The sequence below is a fragment of the Odocoileus virginianus genome, chromosome 22 (assembly GCF_023699985.2).
Source record: "Odocoileus virginianus isolate 20LAN1187 ecotype Illinois chromosome 22, Ovbor_1.2, whole genome shotgun sequence".
NCBI classification, from domain to species: Eukaryota; Metazoa; Chordata; class Mammalia; order Artiodactyla; family Cervidae; genus Odocoileus; species Odocoileus virginianus.
Window position 1 is genome coordinate 27,644,913 of NC_069695.1, and position 24,256 is coordinate 27,669,168.

Sequence of the window (24,256 nt, forward strand, 5' to 3'; positions counted from 1 at the left end):
GTTAGAAATGCAACTATGCAGGTTCCACATCACCTGCCTAATCAGTAACTCAGGGTGGAGCCAGGAATTTGTGTGTTAACAAGTTCTCCAGGCACTTCTAATGCAAACTAAAGTCCAGAACCACGACCTAGAAAATACTTCAGAAAAGACTGATTCACGTTCATAGTTGGGGAACACTCCTTGTTCAGGGGTGCCTTCAGTCATCTACATTAGTGCTGAAATTATATAATAAGAATGCAGAAGTTGGAATGGAGAAGAAAACGTGATACAAAGATTGCAAAATTTAATCCCAGCCTAATTACTAAGTCACAACAAAACAGTAATAAAAATGACTTTGAATCACCAATTCCTTTGAATTATTTGTTCTGTTACATCTCTGTTACCAGGAATCAAGAGCCAATTCCTCTCCAACACACTTTGTCAAGCTGCCAGTCGGTGAGGGGGCAGAGGGAAAGAAAGGGAAACAAATTTGAAATTTATTTCCCTTTTCCCCTCTTCGCCAGAGATACTGAAAAAAGTAATTATGAGGCCAAAAGGTAGACAGCAATGGAAAGGAAAAAGAGAAGATAGATCATATGGAAACTAGGTCATCAACTATTAAATCACTCCAAAAGTGAGCTCAAGTATCTGTGTTGTATGTGTGGCTATATAAACTCATTTTAAAACTTATTTTAGTAGAGAGCAGACTTGTGGACACAGCGGGGGAAGAAGAGGGGGGGACAAATTAAGAGTACCATTGACGTATGTACCTTACTATGTATAAAACAGATAGCTAGTGGGAAGCTGCTATATAACACAGGGAACTCAGCCCGGAGCTCTGTGACAACCTAGAGGGGTAGGATGAGGCATGGAGTGGGAAGGAGGCTCAAGAAGGAGATAATATACATACACTTATGGCTAATTCACGTTGTTATATGACAGAAACCAATACAACATTGTAAAGCAATTATCCTTCAATTAAAAACTTTTTTAAATTGAAAAAAAAGAAAACTAATTTTAAAAGCAATTATTTGCAAAGAGCTTTAGAAAATCAATCAGCTCAGAAGCACTATGCTCTTCCATAATAAATGGTTATTGCATTAACACAGAAATTTATCAAAAGGTATAATTTTCAAGTGATTAAAAAATGTATCTGCCCTATTCCTTAGCAGAATAATTTGGAAATGTGTTTACCATACACTTAAAGCTTGCAGAAGGGCTGTCAAAAATAACTGTGATTTATGAATGCGTAACCATACAATGAAAAAAAAACTTTGACTCTAAAAGGAATTTGGGTGTATCTATTCAAAAGAAAAATTTGAAAAGTCTAAAAGTGCATCTGACTTGATTTTTTAAGTGAGAAAAAGGAACAAAGAAGACCCCTTGAACAATTATGCAGACTTGAATGACAGCTTTTAAGAATGCTTTAGCTGGAAATATTCTTATTTCTGATGCATTTAGACATAAAGACAAATCAGAAATGAAAGGATAAACTGTGCAAAGATTTGCATGAGCACAAAGGCTTATTTGGAAGAAAAAAGTGATAAGAAATGTCCCTGATTTCTTAAGGTGGAAGTTTGTAGAACTCCTATTCTGTCTCTCAGTTACTCAGCCCTGGTTCATTGCCTTGGACTGCAAGACCAAACCAGTCAACCCTAAAGGAAATCGATCCTGAATACATTCACTGGAAGGACTGATGCTGAAGCTCTAATACTTTGCCCATCCGATGCGAAGAGCCAATTCATTAGAAACGACTCCGATACTGGGGCAGACTGAAGGCAGGGGGAGAAGTGGGTGACAGAGAATGAGATGGTTGGATGACTCAATGGACACGAGTTTGAGCAAACTCTGGGAGAGGGAGAAGGATAGAGAAACCTGGCATGCTGCAACGTGTGGGGTTGCAGTGTCAGACATGTCTTAGCAAATGAACAACAAGAAGTCCATCACTGGTGGGGTCCCTGTGACTCCAGTGATAATGAACTCTGTGAGTATTTTTACGGATGATCGCCCCTGGAGGCAGGTCTGGAACCTGTAATAATTCTCCTTTTTTTAAACATGTATTTATTTGGCTGTGTCCAGTCTTAGTTGCGGCATTTGGGATCTTCGCTGCTTCATGCAGGACCTTCCATTGCAGCGGCATGGGCTTAGTTGCTCCGAGGTGTGTGGGATCTTAGCTCCCTGACCAGAGATCTAACCCACTTCCCTTGCACTGAACGGTGGATTCTTAAGTCCCCTGGCAGTTCTTATATAGCTGATTTGACTTGTGCAAACTTAGAATGGTCCACTTCTCAGGTATTTCGGATTTGTGAAACACAGTTCATAGCACAGGTGATTTTCTTTCACTGTTGTGAGTTCTTGGAACTCACTGGCAAAAGAGCTGTGCTAAGAGCTGGCCCTCGTGTATGAGAGGAAGGCGATGGTCATTTAGCAAAGCACCTGGATCTTCCTGGATGTGCGTGTGTGTGTTCTGTTGCTCAGTTGTGTCCAACTCTTTGAGACTCCTTGGGCTATGGCCCACCAGGCTCCTCTGTCCATGGGATTTTCCAGGCAAGAATACTGGAGCTTAGTGGCCTTTTGGGAAAAAATGGTGTTCAGGTCCCTAATGAATTCTGACACCCAATTTAACCACTTAGACACTGAACACTTGGGCCCTTAAATTCATAAAGCTTTAGTCCAAATGTGCATTGTACAATTCATAACTCCATTGACAAACTTAGAAGTAAGAGTTGTCATTTTCTACTCCAGGGGATCTACCTACTCCCTCATGAAATAATGAGCCATGTCTTTCATGAGTGGGACAAACTCCAATCTTCACTGGCCACCCACCATTTCTGCAAATGGTTCCGAGGCTATAAATATCTAAGGATCCTAATGGAAAATTTAAAGGATAAGGCATTTAACATTTTTTCCACCTGCCTCATCTTATACAATAAGAACATAACCCCATATATTTTCATTGTTAATTTCTCTTATCTCTAAATCACTGTGACAGTTAAAATGGGACTCACCATTTAGTGCTTTAATATGTTAAAGTCTCTCCATTAATTTGTCTTCCTGTGTCTTACAGAGCAGGGAACATTTTTCCTTCATGTGGTAAGATAAAGAAAACAATAGAATAGCATCCACCTTCTAGGGTGGCTGAGAAGAGTTAATATACATGACGTTCCTAGCACAAGGAAATGTCTTAATAATTATTAGCCAATAGGAGACAGTAGCGCAGGGGAGCGAAGAGTAGAGACCCTGAACCCTGAGTGCCTCATTCAAATTCCAGCTCTTCTACTCACCAATATGTCACCCTGCGCAAGTTAATCTCTCTGGGCCTTGATTTTCTCATCTCAAAAATGGGGATACTGAGAGTATCCCTTCTTGAATGATGGATGAGGATCCGACGGGATAATACATTGTAAAGTCCTTGGAAAGAAGACTGTCACATAGAAGCATTATACTAGTATCACATATTTAATTCTTACAATCCTCTGAGGTGGTTGTCAGCATCCTTATTTGTACCCATAATAAAAACAAGGTTTAGGGTCACACAGCTAAGAGTGGGTCCACAGTTTTAAGTGACTTGGAGACCAAAGCTCATCTCATGACCCTTCACAAGAGGGTTACAGGTGGGTCTTGACTTGCATACAACCCTTCCATTCCCTGGAGGCACAAGCCTACCTAAAATGGATTATCATCTTTACTAGTATTCCAGATTACTAACAGGCATCCCAGAAGTTCTCAACCTACAGCATGTGGTAGCATCATAGACGCTGGAGGTTGACAGCACTTTCTTCTATTGATTTGCTTTAAGCAAACAAAACAGACTCCCTACTTATGTCCGGGAGTGAGTGGATTCTAAAAGCCTGCTTGCTCCCCGCTGCCTGGCCCACAGCACAGGAGGAAATGGGTGACTCCGAGGTGCAAATTCTTCCAGCTCCCTCTTGAGCCTCAGTTATTCCTGCAAAGGAGTCAAGGGAGGTTTTCAGAGTAGGTTCAGACCTCCTTTTCCACTGAGGGTGGGGCAACGGTGAGAAACTAGAAGACCAGAGGCTATTCTGAGAAATGGCTTGTGAATGCGTAGCAATGCCATCTGCTGGATGGAATGGGTATCAGACCAGTTCTGATGTTTCTTTGCTGCGTAATAAATGAAGTCACTGATACCTTTTGTGGGTTCAGAACTTAGTGGTTTCATTATTTCATAGAGTCATTCCATAGCATCATTCCTAAATGTCTGCATATTGTGGAAATCGCATGACAACTGCACACAGAAGAACCTTCACGTGAGTCATTAAAAGGTAAATGACAGCATCTTTGAAGCAACCTCCTATTTAGCATAAATACTTCTCCAGGTCAAATTTGATCTGTTCCCAAATGGTTGATCTAATTAGTTAGGAAAAGCCCATAATTCTGAGGCAAGGGTATCTGGCAGAACATGGACCCTCTTGTCCAGGGCAAAAAGTACTTACAGGGAAGTGAAATTACAGCTGACTTTATTCTTGTATTCTCTGAAATTCTGTGTTTATGTACCCAACAATCATTTATTGAGCACTTACCCTGTGTGCCAGGCACTGTATCAGGATTAAGGAAACAACGACAAATAAACATAGTTCCTACTGTTAACAATATGATATGGATATTTTCTGAGTGTTTACTATGTGCCAGGCATGTACGTCCCACAAAACCACATTCAACCCTCAGAACAACCTTAGAATCTATTATTATCTCACTTGTAACCATCTCATATTATTGTCTCATTGATAGTGACTACTGATGTCTCAGTTACCATTCAAGAAACTGAAACTTAGAGAGATTTAAATAGTTTGCTCAAGGCAACAGAGTTGGGAAGAGTTGGAGTGGAATTTGAATATTGCAGCACAGTCCATGGGGTCTCAGAGAGTCGGACACGACTGAAGTGACTAAGCACGCAAGCATGCACGCATGTAGGTAGAGACAAATGTTGATAACATGGACCAGTTTGGATCTTTAGTTCACACACATTTTCTGTTCTATTAGCTACAGATTTCCAGCGAAGTGAAAGTGCTACAAAACATAAGTGATGATAGCAATAGATGCTTTGGGAAAATTTATCAGGAAGAATATCCCTTCCTCTAGCAAGCATTTGAAATCTATCTAGTTAACATTCTTTTCAGTTCATAACTCTTCTTAATAGCAGCCTTGGTCTTGGCAGTAAGACGTGCATTGTTGTCAGTTCTCATTGGATGGAAAACAAATCTGTATTTTGGTCAGCATGACAGAGGATGTGAGAGTGCTGGATTTGCTCTGTGTGAGCTAGGGAGCAATTCAGGGGTCTGACCGCACCAATCTCAAACTGCTTTTTACTTTTTTCTCTCTTGGTGTAAGAAGAGGGGTGCTGTTGGGGAGATGAGAGCAGGGTGGATGGTGATGAATAGAAGCTGATGGCAGAAAAGAAAGTGCCTGTGACAGTACTCAGATGCCATTTACTGGACAGAAAGAACCAGAAGTGGAAGAGGGGCCAGAAAAGTGCCTAATGGCAGGTTAGAGGTTTGTAGTCGGCATGCTGGACTAGAATCTCTGCTCTTTGCCACCAGCCTAGACTTTGATCAGGCTTCCCAGGTGGTGCTAGTGGTAAAGAACCCTCCTGCTAATGCAGAAGGCAAGAGACGTGGGTTCAATCCCTGGGTTGGGAAGATCCCTTGGAGGAAGGCATGGCAACCCACCCCAGTATTCTTGCCCGGACAATCGAAAGGACCCAGAAGAGCCTGGCGGGCTACAGCCCATAGGGTCGCAAAGAGTCAGATACCCCTGAGGCAACTTAACACACACAGACTTTGACCTCAGGCAAGCCAAGTCATGTGGTCTTTCGAATCCTTAGTTCTTTCACCTGTGAGATGCGGTTACCCCACAATGTTGTTTCAGGGGTTCAGTGGGGTGGTCCAGACTGACCTTTGCTACTTGCAGCAAGGGGCCAGAATTTGGGGGACCAAGGTGGGAGGGTACTGCAGGAAAAACTGCCTTTTAGGGTTGCTTGAGGTTCTTTATTGCATATCAGTTTGCCATACCTACCCACTTTTTTAAAAAGAATGAATGAACCTGAATGCATTGTTCTATGCAGTATCTTTTTTTTTTCATATTTACTTACTTATTTGGCCACGCCAAGGGGTCTTAGTTGTGGCAAGTGGGATCTTTTCCTTGCGGAAAGGAAAATCTTAGTTGAGGCATATGGGATTCTGTTCCCCAACCAAGAATCGAACATGGGTCCCCTGCATTGGGAGCATGAAGTCTTAGCCGTTGGACCACCAGGGAAATCCCACCATACATACTCATTTTTCCTCTAGGAAAACAATCCTATATGGCAGGTTGGCGAAGTATTAATCATTCCTGTGTACACAGAAGAAACGGATCCCCAGGTGACTTGGCTAAAATGAGGATGTGTTTCCAACCAGAGCCCACCCTCCAAGCCACCCACACGATAGACAACCACCAAGAAAAGTATCTTATGGAACTGCAGGTGTATCTCAGGCCCCAATGAACAGAGTGATTAATTCAAATTGTTTCCTGGAAATTACTAAGTACCAAATCTCTTGGAAGGAGTTTCTACCTGGACTTGCCTAGAAGGAGGACAGCCAGAAGGGAAAAACGATTATAAAACATTCATGGCAGACTTTTTTCCCCCTGAAATTCTCTAATAAGTTTTGATGTTGAAAGAAAAACTGAATGCCTCATTTTAGATTATTTTAAAATTAATTGTTCATCAACTCTTTTAGTGTTGAATAACCACCCAAAGACCTCTTCCCTGTTGTTATGCATGCTTGCGAAGCCAGATGTGAGGGAGTTTTAGAGAAGTAAGAACAAATGGAAAGGATGGATAGGATATTAGAAATGCCAAAATCAGTGTTCACTTAAGTATGAAAATGTTGCATTGAAACAAGATTAGCCAAGGATCAGTACAAAAAGTCAGAGACACAGGGAAGTCAAACATACTAGAATCAAACTGGGAGAAAGCAGAGCTGAGTAAACTTAAATCAGACCAAACAAATTTTACCATGTTAATAAGGTCTTTAAAAGTTTTTTTCAATGAGTGATTCACAGGAATTGTGCCAGTTATTTGTATGTAAATGGCCTTTTAGAAAGCATGATCGAGCAGCTCATTTTTATAGTCATTTAATTCAAGTTCATAATATTTTTAAGCACAATTAATTTGTACTATAAGGCACAGGCTTGATTTTTGTTTCAGAAGGTTAAACACAGGCCTATTCAAATGACGAATTCCAACTGGAGTTGGAGGAAAGAAACTTCGAAGTGCAGTTTATAAAGGAAAAGACATCTTGGATAAAAGACAAGGGCAGAGAGATCAGTGCCTGACACACGAGGTACTCCATGAGATTGGGAAACAAATTTCTGTGTGAATTCACTTACACAGGACGTGAATGAGGCTTGTCATTGCTCCTCATTCTGGCTACTACAAATGAAGTGAAAAGCACAAAATCTACAGTCTTCAGAATCCCAGTGTCCACTTAGTGTCTGAAACCTAGGCATCCACTTGACATCCCTTTCTGTCCTTGATTACCCATCACCAATCCTTTACTACATTCTGTCAATTTCACCATGTGACTAGATCTTCGATCCTTCTGTGTCCCCTGCCACTGCCCTAACTCCACTGCATCTTCTCCTGCTTGGATGACTTTAATAGCCTTCCCAGGGTTCTACTTCATCTACTCTGGGCTCCTCTATTCACTGCCCACAGTGACATCAGAATCATCCTTGCAAAACACGAACCTGATTATGTTACTGCTGCCCTCCTCCCAATCCTCTGGGCCAAGCCCCTTCACTCTGCTCTTAGAGTTAAGACTAGAGGCCTGTCCCCACAACCTGCTCTCTCATCATTGCCTCCTCCCTCTCTCAGCTCCAGTTCGTGCATCCTTGAGTTCCTCTCCCTTGGCCATGCCCTCCCCTGCTTGGCAAATGCCATTCCCTCTTCCCTCTGCCTGGAACTTATTTCCTATTCTCACTCTGCTTCTCCTGTCTCTTCATTACTTGCTTAGATCTCAATTTGTAACACTTCCTCCAAAACCCAGTCTTGGCCACTTTGCCCTTTTGGTTAGTTTCTTTTCCTTCAAAAGCACTATTCTCTGTCCATTGTCCAACTGTTTGATTAACATCTATCTATCTGAATCACAAATTCCAGGGGACTGGAGACTCTGCATAATTTTTCTGACCATCATGTCTCTAGCATCTAGCACAGGGTACAGAAGCCACAAATAAATATTTGTTGAATGAATGAACTTTAATGAATGAATCCTGGCTTGTTGTTCTTAAAGAATAATCTCTGTTTCACTCTTTGCAGTGAATGATCTCAAACAAAAATCAAGCAAAATGCAATTAACATTTAGGATGTTTCTAAGAAAAACCAGAGCACTATTACAGTGCCTAGAAAAACTGAAGTATTTCACACTTCTGTATTTTTTAAAACATTTTTCTCACTTCTGCACGAGCTATTAAAATAAGCATATATGCTTTCATCCAAAAATTTCCTTTTCTCCCCCAAGATGGTTTATCCTAAAGATAAAGAAAATAAAAGTTTCACTTGTTTGGGAAATTACAAATTGCACTCCCAAAGAAAGTTCAGAAATGCAGTTTCAGATCCAACTAAATAAAAGCTCTGGTGAACTGACAATTCACAAACATCCTTTGAATGACTCAAAAGCAATGTAAATGGGAAAATATCTTAGCAGAAAACATCACATTTCAGGATTAGAAAATAATCATTCTGATTTTAGAAATAGCAAGACAAGAAAGCATTTATGCAATCAACTTTAGTGCTGAACTTAGACATAAATCAAAGTTTAATTTTCAGAAAGTTCTCTGATATTATACATCTTTCATTAATTACTTTTACATTTTAAAACCAAATTGCTCTGGATAAATAATTGTCTGCCAAAAGGTCCATAATGCTATTCAACAAATTGAATAATCTGTTTTCATCACCATGTAGTAGAAGTCTTTTACAGTTTCTTTCTTAGTAGTTAGGTAGCATAATCTGTACAATAATTACTGAATATTCTCCAAAATAAATACTTCACATCAGAGTAATATAAATGGCCAATAAATCGCTATTACTAAATAAGTCTGAACCAATTTCCCACTCCAGGATGCACGCCCTGGCAAAGAATTACAAACACGAAAATCTTACAGCTAGAAGAGAGACCTCTAGTGTGTGTTGGAGAACTTTATATTGGGCTTCAGGCATAATTAATACAGCAAAATCACTGCAGTCATTTTGAATACTGTGGTGGGAGATTTTTTGCCAACTCTCATTCATGCTCGATTCATTTCAAAATTTCTTCCCAGCCAATGTATGACATTTTTGTCTGAGTGGCTTTCTTTTCATAAACACATTGCCTAAACCTGTGAAGTTTTCTCTGGGATGCAAAGTTTTAAAATTCAATGATCACCTTTGCAACCTAATTAGTAAACACGAAACCTACTGTCATTGAAACAATTGCTAACAATTCTTTCCAATGAGCAGCAGCAGGACTCCTGAGCCAAATTGTTGTAGTCAGTGGGCAGTCTTCTGAACACCAGCCCCTCATGGTAAGCCAACTGCCACACAAATATAAACACGAGGAAGAGATCAGCACATTGCCCATTATCCGGGAGACAAATGGACCCACTTCTATTTCAAATTCACCAAGTAGATTAGCGATTAGTTTCCACGGATTCCCATCTAAGCAGGTAAATTCCTTTATGTAAAAGCAGATTCAATGCATCATTCGATGGCATCAGCCTCAGCCTTTCAAACTTTTATTTCCCCCCGTTTCCACATTAAAAACACATTTGTGAGACACACAGAAAATGTTTCTCTAAAACACACACACAAAACAGGAGGTCTCTTAAGGAGTCTACTGCTGAGAAGGTAAAAGCATTTTGCTCATTTTTAATTTGCTAAAACAATCCAAGCATGCTTGGTACCCAGAGGGTATTCTCAAATAAACTTGTATCTCTAGCTGCCAGCTTCGCTGATTGAAAACAGAAGGCAAACGTTTCTTAAAGAATGAGTATGTTAAACTGTTAAGTCTCCCCCAGCTCCACCACGGGGACACACACACACACACACACACACACACACACACACACACACACACACGAACACACAAACATCCATCAAGGATTTGCTTGAAAGCAGCCAGTTCTACGATCAGAGAGGTACGCAGCATTTGTACCAAATTACTTCTGCCCACTGCGGTGCACCTCTTAGCGAGGAAGCCGGTGGCGCGGGGACAGCGGGTCGTTCCCGCGTGCCTCTCTCCACGCACAAAGCCGACATTCAACTTTGCTAACTTAGTCGGCTCCCGCCCAGCTGGCCCCCGCAGCACCGTCACGGTGAAAGCATGTTGATGCCAGAAACTCAGTTTCCAAGGCGGTGCAAGGGTTCAAAATCACAAAGGCAGACACACGGCCGACCCGCGCGCTAGCTAGCAAGTTGCGGTACTCCGGGGCGGCGGCGCGCAGCCGGCGTCCAGGTAAGGGATTCCTGCACCGCGGCTCCCGTCTCCCCTTCCTGGATGTTCTGCGAGTCCGACCTCACTTTTCACGCGAATTCACCAGGATGCGCCCCCCACCCTGGCTCTTTTTTTCTCCAGGAGGCGCGGACTCTTATTTTCCAGCCCAGTCCCTCTGCGGGGCGGGAGAGGAAGCACACATCATATTTCCATAAAGAGGGGCGGCGGTGAGGGGGCGGGGGGAGAAATGGAAAGAGGTCAAAAAGGAGCCAAACTGCATCCCTCCCCCCGCCCCCCACCTCGGGGCCCCCAGCGCCGGTTCCGACGGCGGAGGCGGCCGGGAAACCCTGTCCCTTTAAGGGCGCCCGGGCCGCCAGCAGGGGAGGGAAGGATGCGGGGCTTCGACCGCAGGCGCCGAGGGTCGCGGCGGGCGCCGCAGAGCCCCAGCCATTACCTGCCGCGCTCCCGTCCTTCCCCCACCCGGCGCCCCCTCCCCGGTCCCCGCCTCCCGGGGAGACTTCTAATCCGGAGCACGTGCCGTGCTCTTTATCAGGGGAGGCGGTGGGGAGGAAGAGGAATGAGAGCTTTTTAAAAATAAATGAAACGTTTGCATCCAAAGCGCGGGGTGGGATGGGGGGAGGTGGGGAGGCTGGGGGGGCTGGAAAAGGGAGGGGGTGGTGGTGGTGGGAGGGGGCTTTAAAGGCACCCGGGTGGGCGGAGGCGGCGGATCCGGATCAGCCCGGCCCGAGACGGACGGCGGACAGAGCTGGGCACCGGGCGCCGCTCACAAAGGGGAGCGGGGCGGTCCGGCCCGGGCACCGGGGTGGGGAAGGAGAAAAACCGCCCCGGGGCCCTCTCCGCTCGGCCGCCACTATGGCGTCTTTCGCGGGGCGTCCTGGGGGCGCCGCCGAGGCTGCTGCGGGCAGAGGGGGCGGCGGTACTCCCCCCCCCCCCTCCAGGCGGGAGCGGAGCCCCGGGCGCCGTCGCCCCCTCGCGCCCCGCGGCGCCGTTCTCTGGGCCGAGGGCGCTCCTGTTGGCGGCGGCGGTGGCGGCGAGTGGGGGCCCGCGGCGCTGGGAGGCTCTCGGCGAGGCCGGTTCGCGGAGCTCGGCGCCCGGGAAGAAAGGGACGCGCGCGGTTCGCCGAGGAGGGCGGGGGAAGGAGGGCGGGGGCAGCGCGGCGGCCGAGCAGCCGCCGGGGAAGCTGGCGCGCGAGCGGCCGGCGGGCGGGCGGGCGGGCAGGCGGGCTGCGCTGGCACCGGCTCCGAGAGCCGCGGCCGCTCCGCTCCAAGAGCCGGAACCGGGCCCCCAGATCCGGAAGCCCGGCCCTGGCGCGCCGGCCCCCGGCCGCCCCGGCCCCCGCGGCCGCGCCCGCTCCGCCCCGCTCTGCTCCCTCTCGGGGAGGCACGCCGAGGAGCGGCGAGAGCAGCCCCGGAGGAGGGGGCGGCCGCTGCCCCGCAGCCGGTCCGAGCGGCTCCCGAGCCGCCGCGGCGGGCTGTGTGTGTGCGAGTGTGCCGCGCTCTCGCCCCATGCCTGGCACATGCGTAAAAGCGAGTTGCGCCCAAAGTCCCAGCCATACCCTCCTTAGCAAATAATAACAAACCCAAACCGTCAGATCTTACCTGAAACATTGAAGCACAAAGTCTCTCTCCAAGTCCCCTTTTCCTTTTCCTCTCCCCCCTTTTCCGATTTCTCTCCCAGCGATCTGCTCGGCTCGCCACACCAGAGAGAAATGCAATAGCTTGGCTAAGGTAGACAGAACAAAATACAGAGAAGAGTTGCTCCAGGGCTTTGAAACCCCTCAAGGCAAGGATCAGGATACAATTAGCTCATGCCTCTACCTCCAGTCTAAATCAATCTCCAAAATAAAACTTAAATCAAATTAACTGATCACAGGGCAGACAATTGATCTCCTTCAAAAAATAAAGCTCTACATAGACATATAGAAAAATATACATATAGGAAAATTTTTTTCCAGATTTTTTTTTTTTTGGTGGAAAAACAGTCTTATTCCAGCCTCCAACTTGCTTTTTACCCTCCTCTTGCACAGAAAAGCTGATTTTAATCGTTGTGATTAGTTTTGATGTAACGTTTCCGCGGGCGATTTCTGCAAATGGATGGAGTGTTTCTTTGCCAAAAGAGGGAAAAGCAGCAGATGATGATAATTATAAGGATTGTTGCTTGTTTCTTTTTATTTGTGTTTAGGGCTCTCTCTTCACTTTCTCAAGTTGACCTGACACTGCTGTTACACTAAGGTCGCGCAACTTGTTGATGACGATCACCGCCCTGTCTGATCAAAGGATAGGTGATAATTTGGCAATGGAGCAGCGCATTTTTGGTTCCTTTGGCGACAAAACGTCCCAAATGACGTGGATAAAAATAAGCACATGCAGTGTGCTTTGCCCCAATCAAGTCTGAATCAGCGCCTGGGGGTGATACACAAACTCATTTCAAATGTTCAACCATGCAGAATTGCAAAAAGATTGAAGGAGTTACACCGCATTTTTTTTTTTTTTTTAAATAGCAAAATTAAAAGAAAACAAAACCTACGTTAGGTGTAGCCAGGGACCTACCATTAAGGTTTATTTGATCAACCTTATAAACATACCTCCCCTGCTCCCCTCTTCCCTCCTTGCTGCCCTCCACCTGGTCTCTTTTATAGGGGGGTTTGTATAATTCCATTATTTGCTCACCAGAGCTAAAGAGACTCTAATATAAACACATTTCCCCAGATTGCTACTCTGATTCTGACCTCCCCCACTCCCCATCACTTCTCCTTCCTCTCTGAGTCTTTGTTCAAAGAGACTGTGCTCAAGCCCTTCCTTCCCTTAATTCTTTTTAGTTAGCATGGGATATTTGGTTGTAACTGAAGCATCGATCACCTCCCATTAGTGTTAGAACCTTGCAGGATACTTTTTGAAATGTTTTTTTTTTTTTTGAGCACTTCACAGTTCATTAATTCAAAGACTTTGCTGACATTTCTTATGAAAAAGACCAGGCTGTAAGGCCAAGGATACTAAAAAAAGAAAGGGGGGGGGGGGCACTAAATGGAACCAGACATGTGGGCTGAATACCTGCAATTGGCAGCATTTCACGGGAAATATTTTTTCACAGTCATTTTACCTAGAAGGTAAGCAACCCTCTCCTGAAACAGCAGCAAAAAAGGGAAGGTCCAAGCTTTAAAAATATATATAGTTGATTAGATCGGTTCTGCTGTGACATGAGATGAATGTCATCATGAGCATCAGGGATGTTGGTAGATTTTTTGGAAGACATAAGTTCCTATGACATAGAAATCTGGTTTGAGAATATCAGTACCCTATAAAAAGAAAAGAGTAGCTTCCAAAACAACTCAAAACAAAATTATGTTGTTCTGTGCATATTCTCTTTCAATCTCCCCCCCACACACACACACACACACACAAGGTAGATATAGTCTCTGATCTGCTATAAAAAAAATTTAATGTCTACAAAACCCCAAATACAATTGAGTAAACACTTTGCTCTTGTCCCCATGTGTGTGTGTGTGCTGAGTCACTTCAGTTGTATCTGACTGTGCAACCCCATGGACTGTAGCTTGCCAGGCTCTTCTGCCCATGGGGATTCTCCAGGCAAGAATACTGGAGTGGCTTGCCCTTTCCTTCTCCAGGGTATCTTCCGTACTCAGAGATTGATCCCGCATCTCTTACGTCCCCTGCATTGGCAGATGGGTTCTTTACCAGTAGCGCCACCTGGGAAGTCCCATTCTTGCCCCCAAATGGCACTAAATGTTAATATAGGGGAACAGGAGCAGAAAAGACACCATGGAAGAACCAGCCTCAATTCACTGAAATGACTTAATACATTAAAGGTGTGGCCTTAAAATGACTTCATCCAAGTCTGGAGAGCTGTGTATCATCATCTTGGAATGTGAGAGCCAGGAAGACCATTTGTGGGAGAGCATCTGGTACTTCTCATTATTTTCCGGATGAGGCGAAAGCCACTTGCCCAAGGTCGTAAGCCAGCCGCTGACAGGGCCGAGGCTAGGCCACAGAGGCAGGCCAAAGGAAAGGTGAATGGTGCCGCCTCACTCCCCAAAGGCACCCACCTCGAGAAACCGTACAGCATTCCAAACTCTGCTGACATGGCCTAAACTGTATTTTTGGAATTCCCTTTCTGGAATTGTCCTAAAAGCCTGTTGAGCTTAGTCGCTTCAGTCGTGTTGGACTCTCTGTGACGCTGTGGACTGTAGCCCATCAAGCTCCTCTGTTCATGGGATTTTCCAGATAAGAATACTGGAGTGGGTTGCCATTTCTTCCTCCAGGGGATCTTCCCCACCCAGGGATCCAACCCACGTCTCCTGTATCTCCTGCATTGCAGGCGGATTCTTCACTGGCTGAGCCGTAGGGGAAACCCAAAAGCCTATTAGCACATTCTTTTTAATATCTCTGAGGTCAACAAATCTTTGTCCTTTGATGTTTAACTTTTGGAAACAATCCCCCTCTCTTCCCCGCACCCCACCAACAAAAAAAAGAAAAATTAGTACCAGGTCTGGGGAATAAGTGAATGACGGAAGACGGTTTATGCTATTTAGTCAAAAAAGAATGACCGAAAACAGTAAACAATGAGGCCAGTTTTCTTATTAGCACTTAAATGGATTAAAGACAATTCTCAAAATGTTTTCAGCAGTGGAATTACTGGGGCTTTGTTTTCCAGGATAGCTACTTGGAAAGGAATAATATTCATCTGTGCAAATTAAGTTCTGAATCTTTCATTTTTAAGATGTTTTCTTACTTTAGAATGACATCACTTACAAAAAGATGGACTTCTTGGACATAAGGTCAGTGAGATTTTTAAGTGACCCAACCTATTCAGTTGATCCCTGAGTTTGTGGTAATCCAATGGCAAATAGACTGCAGAATAAGGCCTTATTTTACTGTGGTGAGGACCTTAATGTTCTCATATTTTGAAGGAGACTCAAAATTCAGATGGTGGGTATTGAGATTGAAAAGTTATTTTGTCCTGTGCAATTTAAAGAGATGAACTAATGTCACAACCTTCAAATCTAGGACAAGGTAAACTTATTTCAAATTTTAAAATAGATATTTAATGAAATGGCATGTGAAAAGCAGGGTCCATGTCTTGCTAAGTATAAGATATGAACTTACTGATTTTATTTCATTCAATCTTGTAATCATAACTAAAGTACTTTTTATCTAATTAATATCTGCACAAGTGAATTTCTGTATTTTGTGATTTCTGCAGTGCTTCCCCCCCATCCCCAATCATTAAGGAACTAGGAAAAAGTATATTAAAAATCCTTCCAACCTTCTTTTTCAATAAATAGTTGAATTGAGACCAGCAGCTTAAAAACTATCAGCAACACGGAAAATGATGGCAATAAAATTGTCAGCAAGAAAACAATCAAAAAGAATACACAGGCCTCTGTTTCCATCTTCTGGTGTCTCTCTCCAAATGAGTTCCACCAGTTTTTAAAGGAAGAAAAACAATGATAGAATTTTTTGAGTTGAAGCCAGCAGCTTTGTGGGGAAAAGTTTAGCACTGGCACCTTTGAGGAAGAGAAAAAGATCTTCTTTAAGGGGAGCAGCAGCCCCTTCTAATATGAATGTGGAGACAGCTCATTTGGCCGTCTCTGAGTCACCGAACCCTCAAATCACAAGTTTGCACAGAAACCGTGGCTTTGTCCAGGCGAAGCCCTGCGGGACAGTCTTGGTGGCGATTTGACAAGACGTGGACATTAGTTGCTGAGATGAAATGTGAAATTGAAGAGCCCTCCACTGAAGCAGCCAGACACCCAGACCAAAGCTAAAAATTCCATTGCACTTTCCATTAAGAAGAAGGAAGGAGCCTCAGTGCTTGGGTTCAGCCTGAACAGGCCTGGGTATCATCACCCTTTTCTTTATGTAATGAAATGATGATATTTCCATCGTTGCTCCAAAGAGGTCTACCTAAAACTACACTGACAGGCCCTTTAACCCAGGAAGCAAGTTAGGTTGTTTTATTTTTATCTTCCAGTCAGTTTGGGGGAGGAAACCACCTGTTTTTTATCAGCCAACCTGAAACTCCCCATAACTCTGCGGAATGTGTACATTTTCCTAGAGTTGAATAGAAGCATTAATGAGCTCAAACAGAATGGGTTTGTGATTCCTGGAGCTTTGGCTCCACCACCACCTGTTTATAATTAGCCTCTGGAAAATAGACTAGTTTTCTGTAATGCTGTCCATGTTAAGAGTTTGTATATCTCACTTTCCAAAAAGGTAGACCTTATAGCAGTGGCAGACCTGCTAATGGGCATCAATTTCATCTCAACCATGATTTTGAATAGAAACAGGTACCGAATCCTTGTACTGAGGCCCTTAAATCAGGTTGATCTTTTATCAAAGCTTATTGCTTATACTTGCACATTATGAAGCAATACAGAAGATGAATGCAGAAATAAAACTGTGTCATGGAATACCCTTCAGTTCAGTTCAGTCGCTCAGTTGTGTCTGACTCTTTGCAACCCCATGAATCGCAGTATCCCAGGCCTCCCTGTCCATCACCAACTCCCAGAGTTAACTCAAACTCATGTCCATCGAGTCGGTGATGCCATCCAGCCATCTCATCCTCTGTCGTCCCCTTCTCCTTCTGCCCCCAATGCCTCCCAGCATCAGGGTCTTTTCCAGTGAGTCAACTCTTCACATGAGGTAGCCAAAGTATTGGAGTTTCAGCTTCAACATCAGTCCTTCCAATGAATATTCAGGACTGATCTCCTTTAGGATGGACTGGTTGGATCTCCTTGCAATCCAAGGGACTCTCAAGAGTCTTCTCCAACACCACAGTTCAAAAACATCAATTCTTTGGCACTCAGCTTTCTTTATAGTCCAACTCTCACATCCATATATGAGTACTGGAAAAACCATAGCTTTGACTAGATGGACTTTTGTTGGCAAAGTAATGTCTCTGCTTTTTAATATGCTGTCTAGGTTGGTCATAACTTTCCTTCCAAGCAGTAAGCGTCTTTTAATTTCATGGCTGCAATCACCATCTGCAGTGATTTTGGAGCCCAAAAAAATAAAGTCTGACACTATTTCCACTGTTTCCCCATCTATTTCCCATGAAGTGATGGGACCAGATGCCATGATCTTAGTTTTCTGAATGTTAAGCTTTAAGTTAACTTTTTCACTCTCCTCTTTCACTTTCATCAAGAGGCTTTTTAGTTCCTCTTTGCTTTCTGCCATAAGGGTGGTGTCATCTGCATATCTGAGGTTATTGATATTTCTCCCGGCAATCTTGATTCCAGCTTGTGCTTCTTCCAGCCCAGCGTTTCTCATGATGTACTCTGCATATGAGTTAAATAAGCAGGGTGACAATATACAGCCTTGACGTACTCCTTTTCCTATTTGGAACCAGTCTGTTGTTCCATGTCCAGTTCTAACTATTGCTTCCTGACCTGCATATAAGTTTCTCAAGAGGCAGGTCAGGTGGTCTGGTATGCCCATCTCTTTCAGAATTTTCCACAGTTTATTGTGATCTACACAGTCAAAGGCTTTGGCATAGTCAATAAAGCAGAAATAGATGTTTTTCTGGAACTCTCTTGCTTTTTTGATGATCCAGTAGATGTTGGCAATTTGATCTCTGGTTCCTCTGCCTTTTCTAAAACCAGCTTGAACATCTGGAAGTTCTTGGTTCACGTATTGCTGTAGCCTGGCTTGGAGAATTTTGAGCATTACTTTACTAGTGTGTGAGATGAGTGCAATTGTGCGGTAGTTTGAGCATTCTTTGGCATTGCCTTTCTTTGGAATTGGAATGAAAACTGACCTTTTCCAGTCCTGTGGCCACTGCTAAGTTTTCCAAATTTGCTGGCATATTGTGTATAGCACTTTCACAGCATCATCTTCAGGATTTGAAATAGCTCAACTGGAATTCCATCACCTCCACTAGCTTTATTCATAGTGATGCTTTCTAAGGCCCACTTGACTTCACATTCCAGGATGTCTGGCTCTAGGTGAGTGATCACACCATCGTGATTATCTGGGTCATGAAGATCTTTTTTGTACAGTTCTGTGAATTCTTGCCACCTCTTCTTAATATCTTCTGCTTCTGTTAGGTCCATACCATTTCTGTCCTTTATCGAACTCATCTTTGCATGAAATGTTCCCTTGGTATCTCTAATTTTCTTGAAGAGATCTCTAGTCTTTCCCATTCTGTTGTTTTCCTCTATTTCTTTGCGTTGATCCTGAGAAAGGCTTTCTTATCTCCCCTTGCTATTCTTTGGAACTCTGCATTCAAATGGGAATATCTTTCCCTTTCTTCTTTGCTTTTTGCTACCCTTACCACCCTTTAAATAGTCTTACTTGATAGAGAAACACCTTCGTTGGCAAGGAAGTTGATGTGTAAAAACAGACTTGGGTAGCACCTATATTTCTTCCTGGAATTTAAAATCCTTTGCTGGACCATCACATTCTATATTTCAAATAAATAAATGCTACTAAGTGATACCAACCTAATTAATTGAGTTACACTCGCAGCTCTGCAACTTAACCTGATCCTTAGTTTCTTTAGGCATAAAATTCAAGCGAACATTCCCAACTTGAAGCCTTATGTTGAGGTTGAATGGGCTAATACATAGGAAGCATTTATAACTGTGCCTGGAGAACAGTGAGTTCTCAAGTGATAGCAATTATGATCACTATGGTTTATAGTAGTGTTTGTTGAATATGTAGTATTATTGTTGAATAAATAACATATTCCATGAGTAGCTCAGGAAGAACAATATTTTTGCAATGAGAGGTATCTCATTTATTGGAATTTCAGTGGCTGATCTTCTTTAAAGATTATTAAATTTCATTTTGTTATTTCATCTAGAAACCACACAGACACCTTCCTCTTTCATGTAAAATAATGGGGGAAATGAGATTGTCTCCAGGGGAAATTAGCAAGGAAACATCCTATATGAATGGTGCTCCTCACAAGGGAAGACTCTTGTTCCTTGGAGGATCCTTGATTTTGACAAGACTGTCTCATGCATAGAAAACAATTAATTAAGCATTTTGTATAATTGCTTGTATTCATATAAAAAACGAGACTCAACTAGAATTCTGCCTCTTTCTTCCTAATTATTTGCTTTTTCGCCTTTCAGGAATTACAGGATCAGCACAAACAAGTGCTTTAAAAACAAAAGTTTAAGAAAAGAAAATAGCATTTGAAAAATCAGAAGAGATGAACTTCAGGGCCTGATTCACATCTTTAAGAAATAGTCCAGTCAGGCAATCCCATCATATTAACCCAATTTTCTACACTTTCCAGTTTATGTATATTATTCTTTCCCAAGCTTTAAACAGTATCATTTCCAGACTGTTCCATAGTCTGTACAAAGCTATGCAGTGGTTCTTTTAAGGAAACATTTTAAAGAAGATAAACCTTTCATTAGCTATTTTGTTCCATTTCATATTTTAGCGTCCCATGGTAAACTAGCTGGCATTGAAAGGTACCTCTATTTGCAGCATGATACGTCTCATGCAGAGCTCATCCGGTAGCGGACTACTTAGCTCTGCTTCACTGTTCTTCTGTCTGAACCAAGACTGTTCATGAGAAACCCCATAATACAACTGAGGCCCCTCGGGGGCACCATATACATTTATGTAAAGTTACCTTTTCATGCATCCTCTGGGTGTCAGAACCTCTCAGCTTTGCTAACCATAAAAAATCTGCCTTAAGCACATTACTAACTTTAAAACTATAATGATATGGATGTCATATTTCAATTTTTAAAAAACCTTTCCCTGGGACTTGCCTGGTGGTCCAGTGGCTAAAACTCCATTCTCCCAATGCAGGGGGCCAGGGTTCGATCCCTGGTGAGGTAACTAGATCCTGCATGTTGCAGCCAAGACCTGGCACAGCCAAATAAATATTTTCTTTAAAAAAGCCCAAACAAATGCTCAAGCTATGTCCTATTTCAAGACAATGAGAACCTAGTTAAGAAGGTCTACTCAAATGATTGGTTCTAGGAAATAAAATAAAACACTTTCCCTGTTCCACTCCTGAAAAGGACCCTATAAAAACTTATCCAATAGCCATCATCCTATGATTGAAAGTATAACATTTATTTAACAGAAAAAGAAAATCGTGAATAGGCTTTAGTTAAAAATAAACCCAAGAACAGCAACAAAAAGTATCTGGTGAAAAAAATAATAATTAAGCAAGAAACAAATGTATTACTGTTCAGTATGTACAGGAGCCACTATAAATAAATTGCTATGGGAAGCAAGAATTTTGTACTTTCTTTAAAGTTATCGAGAGAGAAAGCAGCTCTAGAGCCTTACTGAGCATAAGCCTGAACAGTTAAATTGGGTGCTGGGAGGTGGGGGAACAAGTTGACAGGACTATTCAGCATGGGGGTTTAAATGATTTCAATATTATTCTTAATAATAACATTAATGATAGTAGTGATAAGAAACAATTATGAATGATGGAAGGGAACTTCAATTGTGTAAAGACCATCTGGCTATGAGAGTCAGACATGAAATTCTAAAATCCTCAATCTGTCCCTCTAAGGTTGCTTTGTAGATAATGGATATCTTAATTTTTTAAAAAGAAAAAAAAAAAAAAAAAAACCCTCATATCCATTGTACCAAATGTACAGCAGCTCCTGCTGAGAAAACAAAGCCTCTGTGTCTCTTTCTTTCCTAATCGTCGTTGTCCCCAAAAAACAAAGGCTCTGTGAAAGACCTTAGAAGATAATGATAGTAACTCATCAGTCTTTTATGTTATTTGTCTGCCTCTGAAGATTTTCGATTGGTAATTGTTCTGATCATCCTGTGACTTTTCATTTCCCCAAAGTGGGGGGTGAGAATTACCCCAGGTTTTCCCCCTACAGTAAAAAGTTTTCAGAAAGAAATTTGAGGGGGGGATAGAGTGAGAAGGATGAGATTTTTGGTCTGCCACAAATACATAATTTAAAACATCATTATGTGGGAATGAGGAATAACAGGAAAGAGGAGGCATCTAACTAAGAACCTGGACCATTGTTGGAATTGTTAGTAATAGTATGGTAATATTAGTAGATCTTTTTCCTTTTATTTATTACACCTAGGGTTTAGTTGTTTAAAGGTTTTTTTTGATGCTCTGTCATGTCAAAATATTGTGGGAATCAAAGGACAAAATATTGTCTGATTTCACCTACATGGGGTACCTAGATAGAGTATCAAATTCATAGAGACAGGACTACATCAGTAGTTACTAGGAACTGGGAGAGAATGTGGGAGAGAATGTGGTTATTGTTTAATGGGTACAGAGCTTCAGTTTGGGAAGATGAAAAATATCTGAAGATGGACAGTGGTGAGAGTTAAACAACAACGTGAATATGCTTAATGCTAGTGAACTAGCTACACTTAAAAAAGACTAAAATGAGAACTTACTATGTTTTACCACCATCACCCCAACAAAAAAGAAAAAACTGCAAATGTCTCTTTACCAACTCACATGTGAGCTCAGACCACTTCTGTACTCAGCTCAAGTTTATTGCAGAGTCCTTCACTGTGTTATAAAAACTTGTATAATCTGAGTCAGGTCAAATCCCTGGAAATAGCTGAGCTTCCCCAGGTTTCTTCCCTTTGACAAATTCTAGTTAAAGAGATTTGGGGGAGGTAGAAAGGGCTCAGTCTTTGGTCTGCAACAAATACATAATTTAAAACTTATCTTTATGTGGTAAAGAGAAATATCAAAGAGAAGGCATCTGTGTCTAGACCCTTAGAATTACATAGGCAAAGCCATCTTCTGTTCAACAATATTTTACTTATTTATTTGGCTGTGCCAGATCTTAGTTGCAGCATATGGGATCTAGTCCCCCCACCAGGGATTGAACCAAGGTGCCCTGCATTGGGAGCATGGAGTCAGCCTCTGGGCCACCACGGAAATCCCTTGACAATATTTTAGATGTGTCCCGTATGTTTGTCATTCTGTAGACAGGACCTTGTACCTTGCCCCTTGAAAATACAAAATCTAAAGCAGTTTGTAGATTAATGAAATTAACGAAATGGAATCCTTTGCCTCGTGTTATGGATGTAACACTAGTTGAGGGAACTGGAACTGGATGATGCCTTGTTTTGTTTTGGGAAGTTATGAAACTAAAAGTCCATGTTTTTACTTTTTCATTTCTCTTGGGGTTTGGGTTGGTTTGGATCGACCACATAGGCTGCAGGCTTAGTCTTCTTGCTTCATTCTTTGTGGCCATCCACAGATGCTTGGATCCATCCACTTGGTTTAAACACCCACTTCCTTTAGCCTCATGGTTATTTGTTATAGTTTTATTGGTGCCCTTCTATTTCCCAGAAATGGATTTTTTTGTTTGTTTGTTTCTGGAAACAGCAGCAAGAGAAATCGTTAGATGTTGAAGAGTAAGAACACAGCTTTCTCCTGTTTTCTTCTTTTCCTTCTTCATATAGGTATGAAAAAACTCATACCTTCATATAGTTTAAAAAACTCACTGGTTTTTTAAATCTACTCAACACTCACTGGTTTTTAAAATATACTCAACCTAAAAACTGATCTTCATCTGTGGTTCATCTTTTCCTCTTTCCTATGGTTTTTTGGTAAGGAATGTTGCTGCTGATGGCAGACAGGGCCTATCAAAATCACATTTAGAGAAGTGCCTTTTTGACATATTGATATTATTCAACTCTTTCTCCCAGAGCTGTGTTGTGAGTTTCCCAGAAAAATTTCTTCCAGAAGCAAAAGGGAGACTCTTAACCAGAATAGAAGATTCTTCCTCATGTCTGATCCAAAAGGAATGAAGCCTATGGTAGAGATGCTAGAAAAAAAAATTTAATTGATAATGAATAAATTAAGGGGCAGACCCAACTCAAGGAGCCCACATCTCTGCAGATTTATGGGAGCAAGACTGGGGTTAGGTGGTGGAGAATGAATAAACCTACTTCTCCTTTCCCTTCTTTCATCTCTTACAAGTCACAAGTTCCCATTTTCATTCCCTGAAGAACTAGAAGGAGTAAATAAGGATGTTAATGTGAATCTCCAATACTTTAACCACATCATGCAAAGAGCTAACTCATTGGAAAAGACCCTGATGCTGAGAAAGATTGAGGGCAAAGGAGAAGAGGGTGGAAGAAGATGAGATAGATAGACTCACTGACTCAATGGACATGAGTTTGAGCAAACACAGGGAGATAGTGAAGGACAGGGAAGCCTGGCATGTTGCAGTCCATGGTGTCAAAAGAGTTGGACATAACTTAGTGACTGAATAACAATAAGAACAAATATGAATCTCCATTTTAAGACAACGTGTTGAATTTGAAAGCATCTTGACACAGATTTTAGTCTATATTTTAGTAATTTTTTTTTTGGAGGAAAATTGCTTTACAATGTTGTGTGGGTTTCTGCTATACAAGAAAGTGAAACAGTCATCATTTTATATACATATCTCCTCCCTCTTGAGCCTCCCTCCCCTCCCCCATCCCATCCCCTCTAGGGCATCACAGAGCACCAAGCCAGGCTCCCTGTGTTATATAGCAGCTTCCCTCTAGCTAGCTGTTTTACACATGATGGTGTATATATGTCAAGGCTACTTCTCAGTTTGTCCCACCCTTTCCTTCCTGCACTGTGTCCACAAGTCCATTCTCTACATCTTTATCTCCATTCCTTCCCTGCAACTAGGCACATCAGTACCATTTTTATAGATGACACATCTATGCATGAATAGATTTTGTTTTTCTCTTTCTGACTTTGAGTCTATGTTTTAATATACCACAAATTTAGCCTTATCTAACTCTGCCACTATTCCACTTAAGCCTGTTGGCTTCCCTTTAAGACTTTCC

The 24,256-nt window shown here is 42.5% G+C and overlaps 1 protein-coding gene and 1 long non-coding RNA gene across 5 annotated transcripts in view; one reads left to right on the forward strand and one right to left on the reverse strand.

Annotated features, from left to right (window-relative positions):
- KCTD1 (potassium channel tetramerization domain containing 1) overlaps positions 1–12,176 on the reverse strand; it is a 196,961-nt gene extending 184,785 nt beyond the window's left edge. Inside the window, exon 1 of the mRNA XM_070452773.1 lies at positions 12,068–12,176. Coding sequence (XP_070308874.1) covers positions 12,068–12,076 — 9 coding nt within the window. The 5' untranslated portion in view covers positions 12,077–12,176. The remainder of the gene's footprint in view (positions 1–12,067) is intronic.
- Positions 10,118–24,256, forward strand: part of LOC110143910 (uncharacterized) — a 35,115-nt gene continuing 20,976 nt past the window's right edge. For all 4 annotated transcript variants that reach the window (XR_011482748.1, XR_011482746.1, XR_002315733.2 and 1 more), the window contains exon 1: positions 10,118–10,469. This is a non-coding gene — a long non-coding RNA (uncharacterized lncRNA). The remainder of the gene's footprint in view (positions 10,470–24,256) is intronic.